We start from the raw sequence: 19,276 nt of genomic DNA on the forward strand, positions 1-19,276 counted from the left end.
ATTCAAAGCAGTAACCTCAGTTCTTTCATCAAATTAAAAATAGGATATTTCTCTTTATGGACAGAGAGGAAGGCTGACAGATTCTGAGTGTGGAGTATCACATGATGTGTTGTGTTTTACCTTCTCCCAATAGAGAAAGCATGCAAATACAGTTCAAGGAAGTGCTGACAAGTACAGAATCAGAACTCCATCCTTTCAGCATGCATTCTGCACATGCAGTATTCTGGACATGCTTGGTACCGGGATCTGTTTGTGGAAAAGCCAAAGTGCCTGACCCCAAGGAGCTGAAACTCCTGGCAAAGAAACAGCAAAAGGTGCAACCAGTGTGCACAGGAAGGAGACACTCAAGCAGATGCTGAGGTAGAACTCAGAATCACCCAGAAGAAAAGTCAGGAAGGACATCAGGGACAGAAAAATTGTGTGATAAAAAGAAATTAATGTGTTTAAGGAATGAAAAGTGGATCAGAGCTGCTATAACATGGATACACAGGGGGCCATGAATGGGAGCTGTTGGTGATTCAGGAAGACGCCAATTAAAGAACCACACTCACTGAGCTGAGAAGCAGGTCCTAACATCAACTCAGTGGATAGTATGAAGCTGAGTAATAATATACTCAGAGTTATTTTTAGAAAATAGTAACCAAAATAAAGTTTTAAAATTATATCAGAGTTTTACTAACAACAGGTAGAGTACAATATAGCTGGAGAAACATTTGCAGGGTACTCACTCTGACAAAGTCAGACAACCACAATATCTAGGTTTTAGACTTACTCAGGTCGTGTAACCAAATGTCCTTGGCCTCTCCATTCAAAACTGCTCTGAGCCTCCAGTCCTTTCTCTAAACACTTGTCTTGTCCTGCACCAAGGTTACAGTGAGAACACAATTATGTAAATATATAGCAAGAAGAAATCTGTAAGGAAGGGTTAGAATGGAACTTGTCAAAGAGTTTTCACGCCCACTGGTTCATGAATACATCCCGGCAGCAATAGGGACAGGTCCTATTATTTTCTCTGGGCATATGACACAGTGAAACTCAAATTAGAGAAATAACTTGCCACACACCACAGTGTTGTTGTGTTGTAGAATTTTAATGAGTGAAGGAGCATTTTATGAGTTCTCTCTCTCAATTACATAATCAAAATATATTTTTGATGCTTCAAATTGAGCATCCCGAGAAGTCCCTTCATATCATGAAAATTTATAGTCAAGTCTCATTCTTTTATTTAAAAATAAAACTGATAAGTTATATTGATAAATCACACTCTAATTCTCTTATTGCTTTTAACTCTTGTTATTTGATTTGCTCTGTTCCAAATGAAAATCACAGTGGTTTAATTTAACCTAATCTGTTTTTTTTTTTTTTATAGGTTATTTGAGGTAATAGTGAGAAAAAGTCCTCAACTGTTTTCTAAACCTTAGGCGAGAGTTGGGCTATATAATAGATGAAAATATTCTGAGCAAGAACATTAGAAAACAACTAAGATGAAACGAGGAACTGTACAGTGTGATTCCAACACCCCCCAGTGAATTAACATGCTCATTCTGATTCATTCTGCCAGAGCACATAAGATTCCTCTTCCGCAGGGACCATGTATAATCTGTGTATAACTTACATAGTCCCAGGAGGAATATGAATTACAAGAAGCATGTGACTTGCTGAAGGTCATTGTAGCAGAGACAGATCTGACCCAGACCTCCTGAGCCTCAGGCTCCTCTTCTTTCATAGCATCACACCTTTCAGCTCTTCCACTGATGGCAGTTCCTGCTACTTACTTTGCAATTTGCAGTGAAGCAGTGTCCCTAGATCTATATTATTTGGTAGTATAGGGAGATAAATTATCAAATGTATCTTACATGAAAAATATTCCTAAACTTCAAAAAACATGATTTTAAATATATAGTAGATATCATTTAACATAGAAATGCCAAATCTCAAACATTATGCTAGATATTTTCCATTCCCTTCCTTCAATCCACACAATAACTATTTCAATAAGTTATTACTTTAGAAATCAAGCAACTGAAACTGAAAAAAAAATATTTGTCCAAGACCAGAAAGCTTTAAATACAACATAGTCATTCTGGATTCATAGCTGAGGCACAGATGGAAGATCTGTGCTCATGTGTTGAGTTTAATATGTATGTATCCAAATCTAGATTACCTCTAACTCATGGGACATATTTGATCTTTGTTTTTCTTGGGTAATTCGTCTTTTGTTGATTGAAAGTAGAAGTAAATGCTGATTCTTACGGCTCAAAGTTCAAAGTAAATATAGAGGTTCTCTAAAGGAAGGCAACATCAACAATTAAATCATCTCTACTTAATGACATTCTCTCACATTTGGGGAATTTTTTATTACTTTTAAGGACTTGGAATAAAGCCAAAACTTGTGATTATATTTCTTGCACTCTGTCAATGCAATGTATTTGAAGTTAGCCTTGCTGTAGTCTCAATTAATGAGGGGAAAGGGTTTTGAGAAAAATTAAGGAAAGAATAAATAAAAAAAATTAACATGTAGGTAATGACTGTGTGGAACTCTTGAATTGTTAAGATATGTTCAAAAGGAAGAAAATCAATCTGAGGTGAATATATATATATATATATATATATATATATATATATATACCCTTCATTTGTCCCTCTCTATGATAAGAAGCTTTTAAATCTTGCATGTTTCTTAACATATTTTTTTTCTTCCACTTAGAAATTCTATAATGTTATGAGGAAGTACTTTCAAGCCATATAGATCTGAGTTCAAACCCCACTTCTACCAGTTCAGGGGTTTTAAACATTTTGGCTATAAGGGATGTTTATTGATCTACTATGTAAAAGTAGATGCCAGATATACAGAGGAATACACAAAAATTTACAGTTTTGAAAGGAAAACAAGAACCAAACTTTACATTTTAATATGGTGCTATAAGTTCTCTGTGAGTGGATGCTGAAAAAACAGAAAAAGCAAAACCAAGAAAAGATCTGTGTAGACATTTCCCAGGAATCCACAGAAGTGACTCAGGCAAAGAAAGTAACAAGGATTCTTTCTGGTCAAGAGATTTGCATATGTGAAGACCCAGATGTTTGAAGAATTGTCATAGTCAATAAGATGAGAGTAGAGAATATAAGGGGGCCTCAGAAATTGAGATGATTTATATAACCTCCTGAGTACAGTTTATTGACCTAATAAAAGCTCAACAAATGTCCATTCTCTTCTTTTTAGGCAAGTGCTTTGAGTGAAACTCAAACACTCTCCATGCATCCTTATTTAAACTCCATCCTTGATTCTCTCCCTTGAACAACACTCTCCTGAGAATTCTCTGCCTATCCAAGCCTGGCCCTTATTTTAGTCCTGATCAATCCTTTACCAACTCTTCCACACTCAGTTCAACCTGCTGCAATCTCTCCCTTAAAGGAGTAACTACCACCCTGCAGTCAGTCTGATGCATGTAATCACACATTGTTTATTAATGGGTATTAGACTTTTCTTCTGAAAAAGAGCATAACCATATTAACGACAGGTAATAGTTTTGAATTGTTTCATCCTGACAAAAGCTATCAGTAAACAAATTCTCTTGAAACAGAAAATTCCACTACATTCTGGAGAAAACCCAATAAGGGAAAGAAAGAAACCAGGTTTTGTTTGTTTGTTTGTTTGTTTGTTTGTTTTATTTATAGGTGACCTAAGACAGTATTAGAATGTAGTGGAATTTTCTGTTTCAAGAGAATTTGTTAACTGATAGCTTTTGTCTTAGGTCAAAAGCTACTGTCTTAGGTCACCTATAAATGAAACAAACAAACAAACAAACAAAACCTGGTTTCTTTCTTTCTTTCCCTTTTTGAGTTTGCTCCAATTTCTTTTTTTAAAAACCTATCTGGTCATTCAATAATCACCAACCATGTTGACTAACTCATCTTCATATATTACCTGTAGCTATCATTTGGGCATTTGTGTTTATAATCTACTAGAGGCCCAGTGCATGTAATTTGTGCAAGGGGGGAAGTGTCCCTCATCCCAACCTGCACCCTCTCCAATCAGGGACCCCTCAAGGAATGTTAGACTGCCCATATAGGCAAGATCCCAGTAGGATTCAGCCTAAGCTTACAGTTGGACATCCCTCTCACAATTCAGGACTGCTGGCTCCCATCTGCTCACCTGCCTGCTTTCCTGATTGCCCCTAACTGCTTCTGCTTGCCATCCCATCACCACCTAACCCCTCCCCTGCCAGCCTGATTGATGCCTAACTTCTCCTCTGACAGCCTGTTTACTCCTAACTGCCCTCCCCTGTAGGCCTGTGTTGCCCACCCTCCCCCAGCTGCCCTTCCCTTCAAGCCTGGTTTCCCCCAACTTCCCTCCTTTGCCAGCCTGGTCATCCCTAACTGCCCTCTCCTGTAGGCTTGATCACCCCCAACTTCCCTTCCTTGTAGGCCTGGTCCCTCCCAACTGTCCTCTCTTGCTGGCCATCTTGTGGTGGCCATCTTGTGTTCACATGAAGGCAGCCATGTTTGACCACATGGGGGAAGACATCTTGTTTGTTGGTGTGATGGTCAATTTGCATATTACTCTTTTATTAGATAGGATAGAGGCCTGGTGCATGGGTGAGGGCCAGCTGGTTTGCCCTGAAGGGTGTCCTGGATCAGGGTGGGGGTTACCTTGGGGCATGGGGTGGCCTGGGTGAGGGGCCTATTGTGGTTTGCAGTCTGGCCACGTTCCCTGGTGACCCCAGCGAAGGCCCTGGTATCTGGGATTTATTTATCTTTTATAATTGAAACTTTGTAGCCTTGAGCAGGGGGCCAATGAAGGCCAGGGTATGCGGAAAGCTTGGCTTCCTCCATTGCCAGGGAAACCCAAGCCTCCTGCTCTCTCCATGGCAGCAGCCATCTTGGTTGCAATAATTTGGATATTCACTTCTTATTGGCTGGTGGGCATGGCTTGTGTGTGTAGTGAAGTGATGATTAATTTTTATATTACTCTTTTATTAAATAGGATTCTTGAAAACTTTCCTACTGCTTGTTAGATTTCCACTGTTTTATTGTTCTATTTTTCTCTTTTACCATTCCTTTTTAGTTGTGTCTCAGATGTATCTTCTTGAGTCCCTTAAAATGAGACATTGCAGGTTCCACCCTTGGCCTACCATACCTCATATGCTAAAAAAGCTTCAGCACCCATATACCCAGGAAGTTTGGTCTTCATCTGGACTTCTCTCTGGGGATTTCCAGTTGCTTCTGCAAAGTGAGCATCTCTCCATGCAAACACCACAACCAAAACTGAACTGAAGACAGCATTTGACAGGAACCCAACTAAATACCCAGATTAGTTTATCAAATGCTCATGATATCCCTGCTTGGTTGACATTATTATTAGCCCATATCACAAATGAGGAAGATGAAGCACATAGAACCCACACAAGTGCTCTGAGCTTTATGTCTTGTAAGTTGATGGCCTGGATTTGACATTAGACCATCATGCTCAGACAGATCTGTGAACGTAGTCACCATGCGCATTTAGGAAGTTTTCTAAGCTAAAAAACTGACAGTCATCCTTCTCTTTGCTGTGTCTGATCTGTTTTTAAGAGTTATGTCCAATTTTAGATATGTCTTTCAGGTCGTATCCCATCTTTCTAAATGGCTAACTATCATCATTTGCTATCCATACAATTGTAAAAACATATCTAGTCATTCAACAATTACCGACAAATAACACTGTCTTTCATCCATACCTCCCAATTTAGTACATGCTCAATAAAAAACATCTGTTATATTTCCAAAAAGAAACCAATAAGCAAAAAAGCAAACAACAAAATAAATATTAGTATGTCAAATCCAGCATTAAAATCAAACTAACAAAGTACGTCTGCTTCTAGATGTTCAGTGAGAAGCAAGCTTCTTCTCAATTTATCTCTAGTCTGGCTTCATTTTCTGCCTCTGCGCCTTCCTCCATTTCTATACAGTTAGCTATACTGGGCACCTCAAAGCTCCCTCTTTGCTGCAGGATCCTTCATGCCCCTCTGGTATCATACATGCTGCTCACTCTTACATCCCCTTGCTCTTATTCTCTCTCATCCTTTAAGTCTCTTCTAAAAGGTCAATTATTCTAAAAAGTTTTCACCTTCCACAGAAATTGACAGTGCCCTTACCCCATTAACTTGACATAACTGCATGCATTTATTCCATTTATCTATGTGTAGGTATAGCCAACCAACAGCAGATTTATAGTATGTTTTTAAGGATTAGACAAGTCTTTTAAATATAAAATTCATACATCATCTTGTCCTGATGAAGTCCCCATCTAATAGCACACCAAATTATTATTTTCTGCTTAATTGTCTATTTCATCAAATATATAATATGTCCTCTATGTCACCAATACTTTGAAGCAGTTAGTACCAATATAAATGAGACACAGTTCCTTTCCTAAAGGAGTTTATAGTCTCAATAGAGTTAACATGAATAAATGTAATGACACACAAAACTGTAGTTAATGTCATAAAATAAAGCAGGGTGTGGACTCAACAATACAATACTGACCTTTCTATTTTTTTTTTTAGGTGTCTACTTGCAGCTGGGAATATCTGCTGATAACCTTCAGAGTTAAGCATCTATTTACATCTTAATGGGAAACTCACAGAATAATTTCAGAATATGAGTTGACCTGAACTAAGAGATATGAGTGATGCTTTTATTTTATTTTTTTAAAATATATTTTATTGATTTTTGTACAGAGAGGAAGGGAGAGAGATAGAGAGTTAGAAACATCAATGAGAGAGAGTCATCGATCAGCTGCCTCTTGCACACCCCCCACTGGGGATATGCCCGCAACCAAGGTACATGCCCTTGACTGGAATCGAACCCCAGTGCCCTTCAGTCCCCAAGCCAATGCTCTATCCATTGAGCCAAACCGGTCCTGATATGAGTGATGCTTTTAAACTGATGAACAAAATAAATCGAGACTAGAAGCATGTATTAGACTGACAATTTCAGAGGGAAAGCAGGGGTTGAGGAGAGTGGAGAACAATTAACAGAGGAATTTATATGCATAGATGCATAGTTCATGGATACAGACAATAGTGTGGTAAAGGCCTGGGGTGGGGGGCGACTGCTGGGTGGAGGGGGTCAATGGGAAAGAAATCAAAGGGGGCATCTGTGATACTTTGAACAATAAAGATACTTTATAAATGAATAAATGAATAAACAAACAAACAAACCCATTTAGCAATATCCCCACCCCCTCCATTCTTTGATTCCAACCATAAAATGCCATGCAGTTAGAGGACCATTTACCTACTATTGAAATAGCAAAAATGTTATTTCTCTGTGATGACTGTAGGTATGATAGCCAGACATATTGATATGCTTCCAATCAATACCTGCCTATTGACTGCCCAATGGGAGAAGTACTATGTCATGCTTAAGAGGAAAAAAAAAGTTGACATCCTCTTGCCAAGCTGAGAAGTGAGTTAAAGGCATTATCAGGGTGTCAGAGAGGATGCACTATGAAAGGGATTAGCAAAGGCTGAGAAATGGTGACTATCATCAAACAGAACTAGTGAGAAGATCAAGGAAAGTCCCACTCAACAGGAGACACATGGATAATAAATAAGAACTTGAATCACGTATTGAATTCACTCACTGTGAGACTAATAATCAAATGCATTGTTACTGACACCAGATGTGTTTTAAGAAGTATTGTTGAATGATAAAATAAGATTATGTGGAAACAATCTTATTATTCAAGTCATATAAAAAGCAAAACAAAACTTTGCTTTATCTTAAACTGACCATGACAGTCAAAAATAATTTTCACTTCAATATGCATATGCTTTAGTAAAAGTACATGCCAAACACAGAAGGTAAAACAAGATATCAGAAAATATTAATGAGATCATAAACTATAGTAAGGTTTTAAGAGAGTAAGTTGGCAATATGAATCAAGATCCTTAAAACTATTCATAATCTTTGACTCAATAATGCCATTTCTAAGACTAGTTCAAGAAAACAATAAAACATGCAGGGTTAAAAAATAATCACAAAGTGCTCACTGGAAATGTTGAATATAATCTATATATATAAAAGCCTAAACAACCATTACAGTGAAATGATTGCAACGACTGTTTGACCAGTTGCTATGATGCACACTGACCACCAGGGAGCAATGTCCAACACAGGAGCTGCCCTCTGGTGGTCAGTGCACTCCCACAGGGGAAGCACTGCTCAGCCAGATGCTGGACTCATGGTTAGCAAGTGCAGGTGTGACAGCAGGAGCCTCTCCTAATTCTGAGACAGCACTACCAAGTGGTGTCAGCAGCAGGCTCAGCAGACCAGGATGAGCATGAGCAGCATGGTGCCTGCCCCGATTCTGGCTCCTCCCTGCCCACATGCTGCTTGGTGCACTGCTATATCCCTCGGGGGTCCAGGATTGTGAGAGGGCGTAGGCCAGGCTGAGGAACATGCCCCCTCAGTGCACAGATTTTGTGCACCAAACATCTAGTAACATATATTTAGAAAAAACACAGGATCCCTCCCCTCAAAAGGCCAAAATATTAAAATGATTAAATAAAAACAAAAGTGTCATTAAGTAGACTATTTATGATGCAATCATTAAAGTTGTATTTATAGATATTCAAATAACATGTAAAAAGCTCTGCTCATAACAGAAAATGTACTCAGATTCCCTTGTAGAAAAGTGCTTTATAGGGACCCAATTTGGGTGTCAGGTGATTTTTTTGTCTTTAGCTAGGCAAACATCAGCATAGTCCCAAAACATAGCACATATATTTCCACCCCTAGGCCCTGTTTTCTATAGGATTCCTATTCCTTATACCTGTTCTAATTTTAGCAGTTCTTCAAGTCCTAATGCACCTTATTTACTTCTGTGATGATTTCACAATTATCCTAGAACACAAATGCTGTATTTTCCGGCGTATAAGACGACCCCCTAATTTTACAGTTAAAACATAGGTTTAGGCCTATATTCGCTGTATAAGACTACCCCCCACTTCCGAGGCAACACCAGTTCTTTTTTTAGTAGACCGCCTCTCTGACTCTGGCCATATGAGCAGGCTTTTTACTAGAATAGTGTGTTCTAGTAAAAAGTCGTCTTATACGCCGGAAAATACGTACTTCCTCATTATTTCTGTATTCTAGAATTGCACTGCCAATTGGGGTATCATAATATCACAGTGTGTCTATAACTATATGAAGAATGTCATGAATGCCCTATCAATAAGTTCATATACAGAAGCTTCCAAATGTCTTGTGTGTTGGAGAAAGGTAATCAGATACAGAGCCTAAGGATCTGACGTATCCCACCATACTCACTTCCATTAGAGTCCCGGCTCCAGCACTTACTAGCTATGTGATCTAGAGGAAGTTATATATCCTTTCTGAGCTGCAATGTGTTCATTTATAAAATAAATCTATAATGATAAAGCATAATATGCAAAATGACCAAATGGCCTAACAGAGAAACGACCGTCCAGACAACCACACTATGACACCCAGTGGTGTCAGGCCAGCAGAGGCGGGTGCTATGCAATTGGTTGGGGATCTGGCCATCACCCCATGATTGTCCTACAGAGGGAGGCCCAGGCCACCGACCAGCAGGGTGATCAATCAATCAGGGGATGGGGTTTTATGGTCACTCCAAAGAGGGAGGCCCAGGACCAGGCCCAGTCTACCCAGCCGGCAGCACTGTAGCCTGGACCTCCCTCTGTAGGACAATCATGAAGCCCTATCCCCCAGAAAAAACAAAACAAAACAAAACAAAACAAAACAAACAACAACAAAAAAAACTACATGCAGATTCAGTTTCATTTTCCATTTTTTCCTAACATAGTCCACCACAAGTTCAGTTCAAGCTTTTTATTTGAAGCCACCCAATCACTTGCATCTGACCATCAGTACTTATCACCAATATGTTGGTTCTGCTGTGTCAGATCTCCTGAGAAGATGGCATTTCCTCCCTCTTGGATTTAAGTGTGCCCATATGAATAGAAGTCCTGTTAGCCACTTACAGGTATAAGATTCAAAAACTGGCACATGTTTCCCGTGCTTTCCTCTTCACGCCATGGCAAAGTTCCACAGGAGGGAGCCTCTGTCCGCATCCCAGAATGCAGACAATGTGAGTGAGAGCCCTCTGTCTATGTGTGATGAACATATCACATAGGCATGGCACAATTCCTGGCCACTTAGCCACTGAGATGTTGGGTTGTTTATCACAGTACAACTCAGCCCACCAAGACAATACAGTTGATTTCATACCTCACCTCTATGCACCTGTGCCTCTTGTGTCTCCTGTATGTCAACATTTCACATTCCTACCTGTCTTCCTGGTAGGCCACGCATTCCATGAGAATATAGCTTATATTCATGGATCCTCCATGCCCAACACAGGGTTTGGCATATGGAATGAATGAATAACAAGTGCTTTCCCCATGCTGACTATACCCTGAAGTTAATCTGGTTCCTGGAGTTGTGCCAGCTCTATGATAGAAACCACAGATCTACTCACGGTGATGGCAGGTAGGGCCCATGTAGCCTGTGTCACTGCAGTTACAATGGAAAGTGGCCCAAGACTGGGAACAGCTGCCTCCGTGTTCACAGTAGTTTGGCAAACACCTAGTAGGAGATAAAGTAGAACAACCAAATCAGCTGAAATAAAGAGAAAAGAAATACCTACCCACATGAATTAATAGAGTAAATTGGTCACCTATATTCCTCTACCTAAATAGTCTTCAATCCATCAAAATAAAAACTATGATTTACCATAAGAAGTGGGTGTGATTATTGGATAATAATGACTTTGAGCTGATTTAGGCAATTAAATCAAGGATTTCAATACTGGGGCAACATCTCATTGACTTGAAGTTACTATGAAGTAATCAGAAGCTTAAGGCTTTTCATTTTCCACTGAATAAAATGTGCAAAGTTTATAATTTCACATGTTGAAAAGGTATTTCATTTTTAAAGAAAAGAGATGTGCAGATAACTGTGGCCACTGACCCCAGTTTCTCTTTTTTGGGGTCATAAAAGGTCAGGAATCTATTTTAAACAACTATTTTTAAAAAGCAACATGAAATTTTAAAAGACAAACCTGCCCATTTAACATGCAAAAAATTATATAATTTTTAAAGTGCCAATATCACCCTTACAATGAGGCTTTTACTAGATTGTACTGAAAACAGTATAACTATTCTAAAAAAATCTTTTCACCACACATGTTAAAAATTCTCTGAAACATTCACATAATTTGACCCAGCAATCACACTTAAATAGCTCTATCTTTAGGATATATTTTAAAATATGGAAATTATGCATGCTACATATCATTATTCACAATGATGTCATGATGAATCAAACTAAGTGTTCAAGATTAGAAAATTTCTTAGGAAAGTTGTAGTACATAAAATTAATGTGCTATCATAAAGCTACTACAAATGATGTTAGCAAATGGGATAATAATGGACTGGGACCGGATTAAGTGGAAATTCAAGCTGTAAATCAAGGCCTCAACAAAATAAGAAAAACACTTTATGTTGCAAAAATGATAGGAAAACAAAGGTTAAGTGTCCCTTGGTCTAATGGGAATGAAGACAATGTTTATTTTTCTTCTGAACAGAGATCTTGGACTTTAAGTCACCCATCCCTGAGTTTGATCCCAGCTCCACACATTTGCTACACAGTGCTTTTGGATATTTCTCTTCGCTTTACATACACATGAATTAAAATCTTGACATTGCAGGTCGTTATTACTAAGAGATAAGCTGGCAAGTGCGTCATATTTGTAATGTATCAAATAAAGAGTAAAAGCAATGATAAATGCTGAAACCTTGAAACCATCCTTACAGGGAAAACTGTGTCCTGATGAAGGTGGAGAGGGTAGGAACAGTGAAGTAGCAGAAGTGGCCTAATGCAGTAAAAGCACTTATTGTGCAGCCACCGAGCGTGTGATTACCTTAAAGGTCCTGTATTGGTAAGAACCCTCCAGCAGTGATTGTTTCAAAGCCCAGAAACTAATATCTCTGCATATGTTCAGACGTATTATTAGAAAAATTCTGCTCAGCACAGCAAACTCTCAATTGTGCTGACCGGGCTTATGCTTGGGAAGAGCTTATTGGTAACTCCTTGGTACCCAGCTATGGCTTAAAGAACAGGGGGAAAATAGGACCCAGTAATTTTTCTAGGAATATGTCCACAAATCCAACCAATAAATATGTAAACAAGCCAAAAACAGGACCCCTTTCCTGCTTCAAATGTTACCCTTCTTCTTGATTTTTACTTCCAGCTGCGGGTCTCGATGGAAAATAAAAGAAAAACACTTGTCACTCAGATGAACCAGAGTCCTCACCCTCCAGGAACCTTGTGCTGTGGCACATTACTTAACCAAGAAGCTCTGCCTCTGGGAGGGTCCTGATGGAGTGCCTGGCAGCCAGCCTACAGATGCCCACCCGCACCCTGAGCGCATCTTGATAAAGCTGCACACAGATCTTTGTACTGACATATTAATAAACTGAGTTTAGCCCCGCTGGTGCTGCTCAGTGATTGAGCATCGACCTATGAACCAGAAAGTCACAGCTGATTCTGGGTCAGGGCACAAGCCTGATTTGGGGCTTGGTCCCCAGTATGGGGCGTGCAGAAGGCAGCCAGTCAATGATTCTCTCTCATCACTGATGTTTCTACCTCTCTCTCTCTCTCCCTTCCTCTCTGAAATAAATAAAAATATATTAAAAAATAAAAATTAAAATGCTGGGTAGAAATTCATGTCTTTTACGGTCATTCAAAAAACACCAATGTTGTATTCTAGTAGGGAAAATGAATACTTGTTTATGGGAAAACTTAATATCCCTAAAATGACCAAAACAAAAGTGCTATATAGCTGCCTCAGAGCTGGATTCACTCTTTTCAGTTCACACTGTGATAGGGAGAGTTCATCTGTAAAGTCAACATAAAAGATGCATAACCCCATTTTCCTTCTTTAAAAGGGGGTTTCATGAGTCTAGTTTCTATATTCTTTGAACTGTTCATTTGATCTTTGTTTTGTGTCTTTTTCTCCTACCTGGTATGAACTGAGCACTGAAGCCCTGAACTCAGAAAGGGAAAGACCTGCAGCACGCGGAGAGGAGTGGGGGGGGGGAGGCAGTCAGTCTCACATGCGGGGTGCCTAATTCAAACTGCTGGAGAGGCTCATGCTGAGCTTCTCTGCAGTCCTAAACAGACTGCGTGCCTGACTTGGTCTGAGTGGACGTGCCACCTCTTGGTGTGTGCAATGTTTGACAAAGGAAGCGTTCAGCTGAGCACACAGCTCCTCTGCACTGCTCAGGGGCGTAGGCACACTAGCACAGTACGTGTGCCAAGGAAGCTTAGAGGGTGGCCTCTGGACGCTGTCCACCTGTATAAATGTACGGTGTGTATTCTGATGGGAGGCCAAAGAAGGCATTGAAGCAAAGGTTGAAAAGGGTTAGGAATGGAAGGAGAAATAAAAACAAAAATAAATACAACAGGGACAACAGTCATGTACACATCTTATGTAAGAATTTATAAATTTCCCCAAACCAGCTTCCTTCCAAGAGAAGGACCGCTGGGGACATCGAGGTAAGAGGAGAAACAAAAAGAGGAGCATCCACAGAGGCCCCTGGCCTTCAGCAGTGCTGGCCACCCAGCAGTGCACACAGGTGTGTGTAGCAGCTTCCCTGTTGTGTTGTGATGTGCTGGGTTACACACAAGGAAATATGAAGAGACAACAGTTTCTCTTCAAAGGCTGGTGCACAGCAGGGGAGACAGTAGTGGTGCTCTTCAAAGAAGGAAAAAGATTTTACAAGTGAGGGAGAATGGGCTATGCAGAGGCAAGCATTTCTAAGAGTTTAACCCCAGTCCAGTTTCAAGCATCCTGGCACAATTCTCTCTATTACCTTTAGGGAGAAAGGATGATTCCAGGGGTGTTCCTTGAAAGTGATCAGGGTGGTGACTAAGCTCAGTTAGCCTTAACTGAGCAGGAGCAGGAGTTTCCTGCTGGAGTGGGAGGGGCCTGAGAAAGGCATTGGGAAAAGTGTGTGATTCAAGATACTTCCAGAAAATGCAGTCTGTCAGTTTGCTTATAAGTTAGTTTCATAGAATCATAAACTTTTGGCTTTTCTTAAATGAAAATCAGATACAGAACAACAGTCATAACCAATCTCAAGACTTTATATGCCAAGTTTATATGTTGAGTTCAGTCTTCTCTCCAGAATTCTGGATCATAAATGCAGCTGCTTGCTTCACAACTCCACTTGGGCATCTAACAAATATTTCAAAATGTGCATATCCAGACCTAAATTTCTGACCTCCTGCCTCCTCACCCTGTCCCACCTTTTCTACCCACAATCTTTATTCACTACCAGATGGCAGCAGCTTCTTGCTTACACTGTGTTGACTCCATAACTTGACGGGCCTTCCCTTACCCCAGAGCCTGCATCCCAGGCAGGAGACACACTCTGGCTCTGCCCACAGAAGTTCTCCTGCCTTTCACCACTTCTTATCCCTGTACTGCTAGCACTCTGGTGTGAGCCACCAGCATTTCTTGCCTGAACAACTATAATTACCAGCCAACTTGCTTCTAGCTTCCCAGCTTAATCCCTTCAGCCAATCCCAATGCAAGAGCAAGAGAGGTCCTTGTAACACTTAAGGCAGATCACCTTAAACCCTCCAATGGCTTCTTGCTTTATTCAGGGTAAAAGGAACATCTTTCAAATTACCTACCAGTTCCTGCCAATCTATACCCCCTTTAATTATCTGACTGTGTCCTATTCGTCTCTCTTCTCTTCATCTGTTCCAGCCACACTGCCCTCCTCACTGTCCTAAAGCACAGGCATACTCCTTAGTCAGAGTGTTTGCCCAGAAGTTCCCTCAGCCCCGAAGCTCCTGCCTGGGATGTCCACGTGATCCACTACTCACCTTGTCTCTGCCCAAATGGCACCTTCTCAAAGATCTACCACCAGCCTGCTATTGTAGGTGACAACTCTCCCTCACTCTGTACATCCACTCCCCTTTCCCAGCCCCTCTTTCTGTCCTTGCACTTTCTATCTTCTCACACATGCGTACTCTACTGATGCATTAAGTTAATGATTTGTTTATGATCTCTTCACGAAAGAACGTAAACTCCATAAAAGCATTGGTTGTTATTTATTTCATTCACAGAATACCAATGTACTAAACAGGTATTCACTCAGGAGTCATTGTTGATAGAATGAATAAATGAATGAATTAAAATATTTCTGGGGTGCAACAACCACCGGAAGCTGCCTTCTTTCACCTAAGCCTCTTCAGGTAACCACAGTCTGTCTGGCCTTCACTTGTGTACAATTACCAGCCTGCGGCTGAACAGCTGAGGGGGGAGGGGAGACAAAGAGTCTCACTCTTTTCTCACTGGTGAAGTACCCCCACAGGTGAGGATCAGTTCAGAGGGGGGAACCTCATGAGGGGGCAGATGAACACCACTTGAGCTCTCTTTCGCTGCTGGCAAGGATGGGAGGAAATAACACACAGCTTTTGAGACTCCATGGCTGTCAGGGCTGTGTTACTGGGCACTAATGACTTTATCTCCGAAGGTAATTGTCTCCAGAATGGTCAGAAGCTGATCACTTTAGAATGATGCACCTTGAGCTCCTGTGAGGAACCATCTTCCATTCCTGATAAGGCTGTGTTTAATTTGGGGTAGATTTTAGTGAGATAAAAAGTCTGAGAAATTCAAATTACCTTTCTAGGTCACATTGATTCCTATTACTTTTAACAGACAATCAAATATGTGTTGACCTTTGTGATTATCCTAATAATATTTAACTAAACATTTATTTCCTGGCTAGTCTCTAACAAAATATCACCACCATGAGGCAATCTATACCTTAAGTTCTAAGACTTTCCTATAGGCAAAGTCTTGAAATGGACTCTGGCAAGCAATCACAATCCCACTTGAGATGTTACTTTAAATATATTATTTCCTTTATAGTATAAATGGAGAATGTAAGACAAGTATACCTACCTTGACCAAGTATGAGCTCACAAAGCCAGATGTGAGCCATTCTATCCTGCACTCTCAGCACGGTGCCCTCCTTCCTCTCCACACACCAGATGGGCAGTCCGTCTCCTGACAAATGAGTTCTAATTGTGCATCTTAAGGCACCGCTTCTTTAAAAGATGTGGGACAGGGGCTTCACATGGCTGATCACTGATTAAGAACTTGCAGCTCTCAATTCTTAAAAAATATTTTTGGTGGGGAAGAAGTCAATGACAATGACCAATCAGTTAATTGGGAGGAAATGGGTAGCATAATCTATAATAATAAAAGGGTAATATGCTAATTAGACCAGAGGACCTTATGGACTAAACCGGGGCTACAAGGGAAGCTGGGTCCTGGGTGCCAGAGGGAAGCTGGTGCTGGCAGCCAGGGAAGAAGGGCCTACTTTTGCATGAATCTTGTGCATCTGTCTCTAGTAATATGTAATTCATTCTATAAATTCTCTTCAGTGGTGAAGAATAGGGAAAGCATTTTCAATCCCTCTTCATTACTAATTTGTGAAAGCCTTAGAATAAGTAGCTAAGAAGAGAGTCCCTGTCTCAACTCTGCTTTTATTTTAATTTTACTTTTGCAGATAACATAGATTTTTTTATTCATTTCTTAAGCCTTAGTTAATGTAATTGCTTCTAGACTCTTCCTCCTTTTGGTAGAAGGTCCTTATAAGTTATTATTGCAAATATGAGAAAACCACTTTACTGACTCAAAGATTGGTGGCATCTTACTTAAAATAAACTTATATCCTGTGTAATTCTATAAATATTTTAAAAAATGCAGAAGCCCATCAAGGACTAGTAAGCAAATTGGAGAATATATTTCCAGTCTCTCTTTGGTTTTCAATGAGGGATAATAAGGAGCCTTTGATTGAGCACCTATACCCAGGGGTCAAGGTGATCCATTCTGTATCTTCATCACTTAGCATAGTCAATGTCTTCTTAAGTGTGACATTTTTAATCCTAGACATTTCGGAATTCATTATGAAAAATTTAAGATAAGTAAAATGTTAGTATTACTATTTCGGGCTGAAGGAGGAATATGTACTGAAAGATAAAGATGGCCCCAAAGCTGATCTTAGCCAGAACATCTGTATAATGTAACTTGCAAGTTTCTGGGAAGAAACTAGCATTCTTGACTTTGAAAAAAATGCTTAAGGATATTTATAATGGATTTTAATAAATTCCTGTCAGCCGCCAAAACCGGTTTGGCTCAGTGGTAGAGCGTTGCTCTGCGGACTGAAAGGTCCCAGGTTCAGTTCCCGTCAGGGGCATGTACATTGGTTGCGGGCACATCCCCGGTAGGGGGTGTGCAAGAGGCAGCTGGTCAATGTTTCTCTCTCATAGACGTTTCTAGCTCTCTATCTTTCTCCCTTCTTCTCTGTAAAAAATCAATAAAATATATTTTTTTAAAAAAAATTCCTGTCAGCCTTACGAGGAACCTTATTTAGTATATTAAACAGTCTTGCATCAAGTCAAAGAGTCTAATAATTATTAAATGACTTTTTAAAAATTTTATCTATTCTTATTCTAACAAGGAATCTTTAAGTCTCATTTCTCCTTAAAAAATTAGCATATTAGTCCTAGCTGGTTTGGCTCAGTTGATAGAGAAAAGGGTCCCAGGTTTGATTCTGGTCAAAGGCACACACCTCAGTTGCAGGTTCCTCCCTGGCTGAACCCTCATATCAATGTTTCTCTCAGTATTTCCCTCTTCCACTCTCCACAAAGATCAATAGAAAAATCTCCTCAGATGAGGATTCACCAAAAAAATAAAGTTACTTTAAAAAATGAAATATTACTCAGCAATAAAAAAATAATGAAATCTTACCATTTGTGACAGTATGGTTAGACTTAAAGGATATTATGCTAAGTGAAATAAACCAGAGAAACAAAAATATCATATAATTTCAATTATATGTGGAATCTTGGAAAAAACAAAACAAAAGAGAAACAGACTCATAGACACAGAGAACAAACTGTGTATTGTGGAACAGTGGAGGGTCTAGAGCTGGTGAAAATGGTGAAGGAGAAAAAGAGGTACAGATTCTCACATATAAAATAAATAAGTTATAGGGATACAATCTACAGCACAGGGACTATACACTGAGTGGCCAGATTATTATGATCTCTGGACACATAATAATCTGGCCACTCAGTGTATTGTCAATAATGTCAAAATAACTATATAGTGACAGGTGGTTATTAGACTTATGGAGGTGACCATATTGTTAGGTATATGAATATTGCAACATTATGTTATGCATCTGAAACTAACATGACATTGTCTACCAATCATATTTTTACAAAAGACACCTGACCAGAATGGATCTTTGAATTGGCCTGAGATAGGTCTTTTACCTTGTAGGAAGACTGTAATCAAACTCTGAAAAAAAATCAGTAGTTTGGTATTTATAATTTTTAAGCGGTTTTGATCTATCCTATATAATAAAAGGCTAATATGCAAATCCACTGAACAGTGGAATGATTGGTCACTATAATGTGCACTGAACACCAGGGGGCAGACGTTCAATATAGGAGCTGCCCTCTGGTGGTCAGTGTGCTCCCACGGGGAAGCTCTGCTCAGCCAGAAGCCAGGCTCTCAGCTGGCAAGCCCAACAGTGGTGGTGGGAGCTTCTCCTGCCTCCGCAGCAGTGCTAAGGATATCTGACTCACAGCTTAGGCCCACTCTCAGCTAAGCTGTCAGTCGGACATCTCCCAATGGCTCCTGAACTGCGAGAGGACTCAGGCCACGCTGAGGGACCCCCCAGAGTGTAAGATTTTCATGCACTGGGCCTCTAGTTTGAGCATAAGCCTTGTAAATTCCAACTTAAAAAGCCCTCCATAGTATAATGTCTCATATAAATTAAGTTTACCAAAGTTAAATGTTCATCTTCTGAGTATTTAAGTTTCAGAAATATTTGTGGCCTTCTGTTTTTTAATGCAATAAATTGAACTACCTCAAAAGTAAATAAACATATAAACACCGCTTACATCATTTGAAGGCATTTAAATAACTGAATCCATAAATGGGATTAAGCTGTATTCAAAGTCCTTTAGATCTGACCATTAATACTGGCTACACTTACAAATAAAATGAATATATGAAGTTCATTAAAGTAAAAATGAGAAAGAAATCTTGATACAAAGCAGGATTTTGAATTTTAAAAAATTAAATATCACTCTTGGAAACTAAAAATAAGCCTTGTAAAACTTTTTACCTGAATACAAGTCATTTTTTGTG

The 19,276-nt window shown here is 39.7% G+C and overlaps 1 protein-coding gene across 1 annotated transcript in view; it reads right to left on the bottom strand.

Annotated features, from left to right (window-relative positions):
* CNTNAP5 (contactin associated protein family member 5) overlaps positions 1-19,276 on the bottom strand; it is a 777,625-nt gene that overhangs the window by 295,213 nt on the left and 463,136 nt on the right. Inside the window, exon 11 of the mRNA XM_036421736.2 lies at positions 10,508-10,614. Coding sequence (XP_036277629.1) covers positions 10,508-10,614 — 107 coding nt within the window. The remainder of the gene's footprint in view (positions 1-10,507; positions 10,615-19,276) is intronic.

The sequence above is a fragment of the Pipistrellus kuhlii genome, unplaced genomic scaffold, assembly GCF_014108245.1.
Source record: "Pipistrellus kuhlii isolate mPipKuh1 unplaced genomic scaffold, mPipKuh1.p scaffold_m20_p_7, whole genome shotgun sequence".
Taxonomy (NCBI): domain Eukaryota; kingdom Metazoa; phylum Chordata; class Mammalia; order Chiroptera; family Vespertilionidae; genus Pipistrellus; species Pipistrellus kuhlii.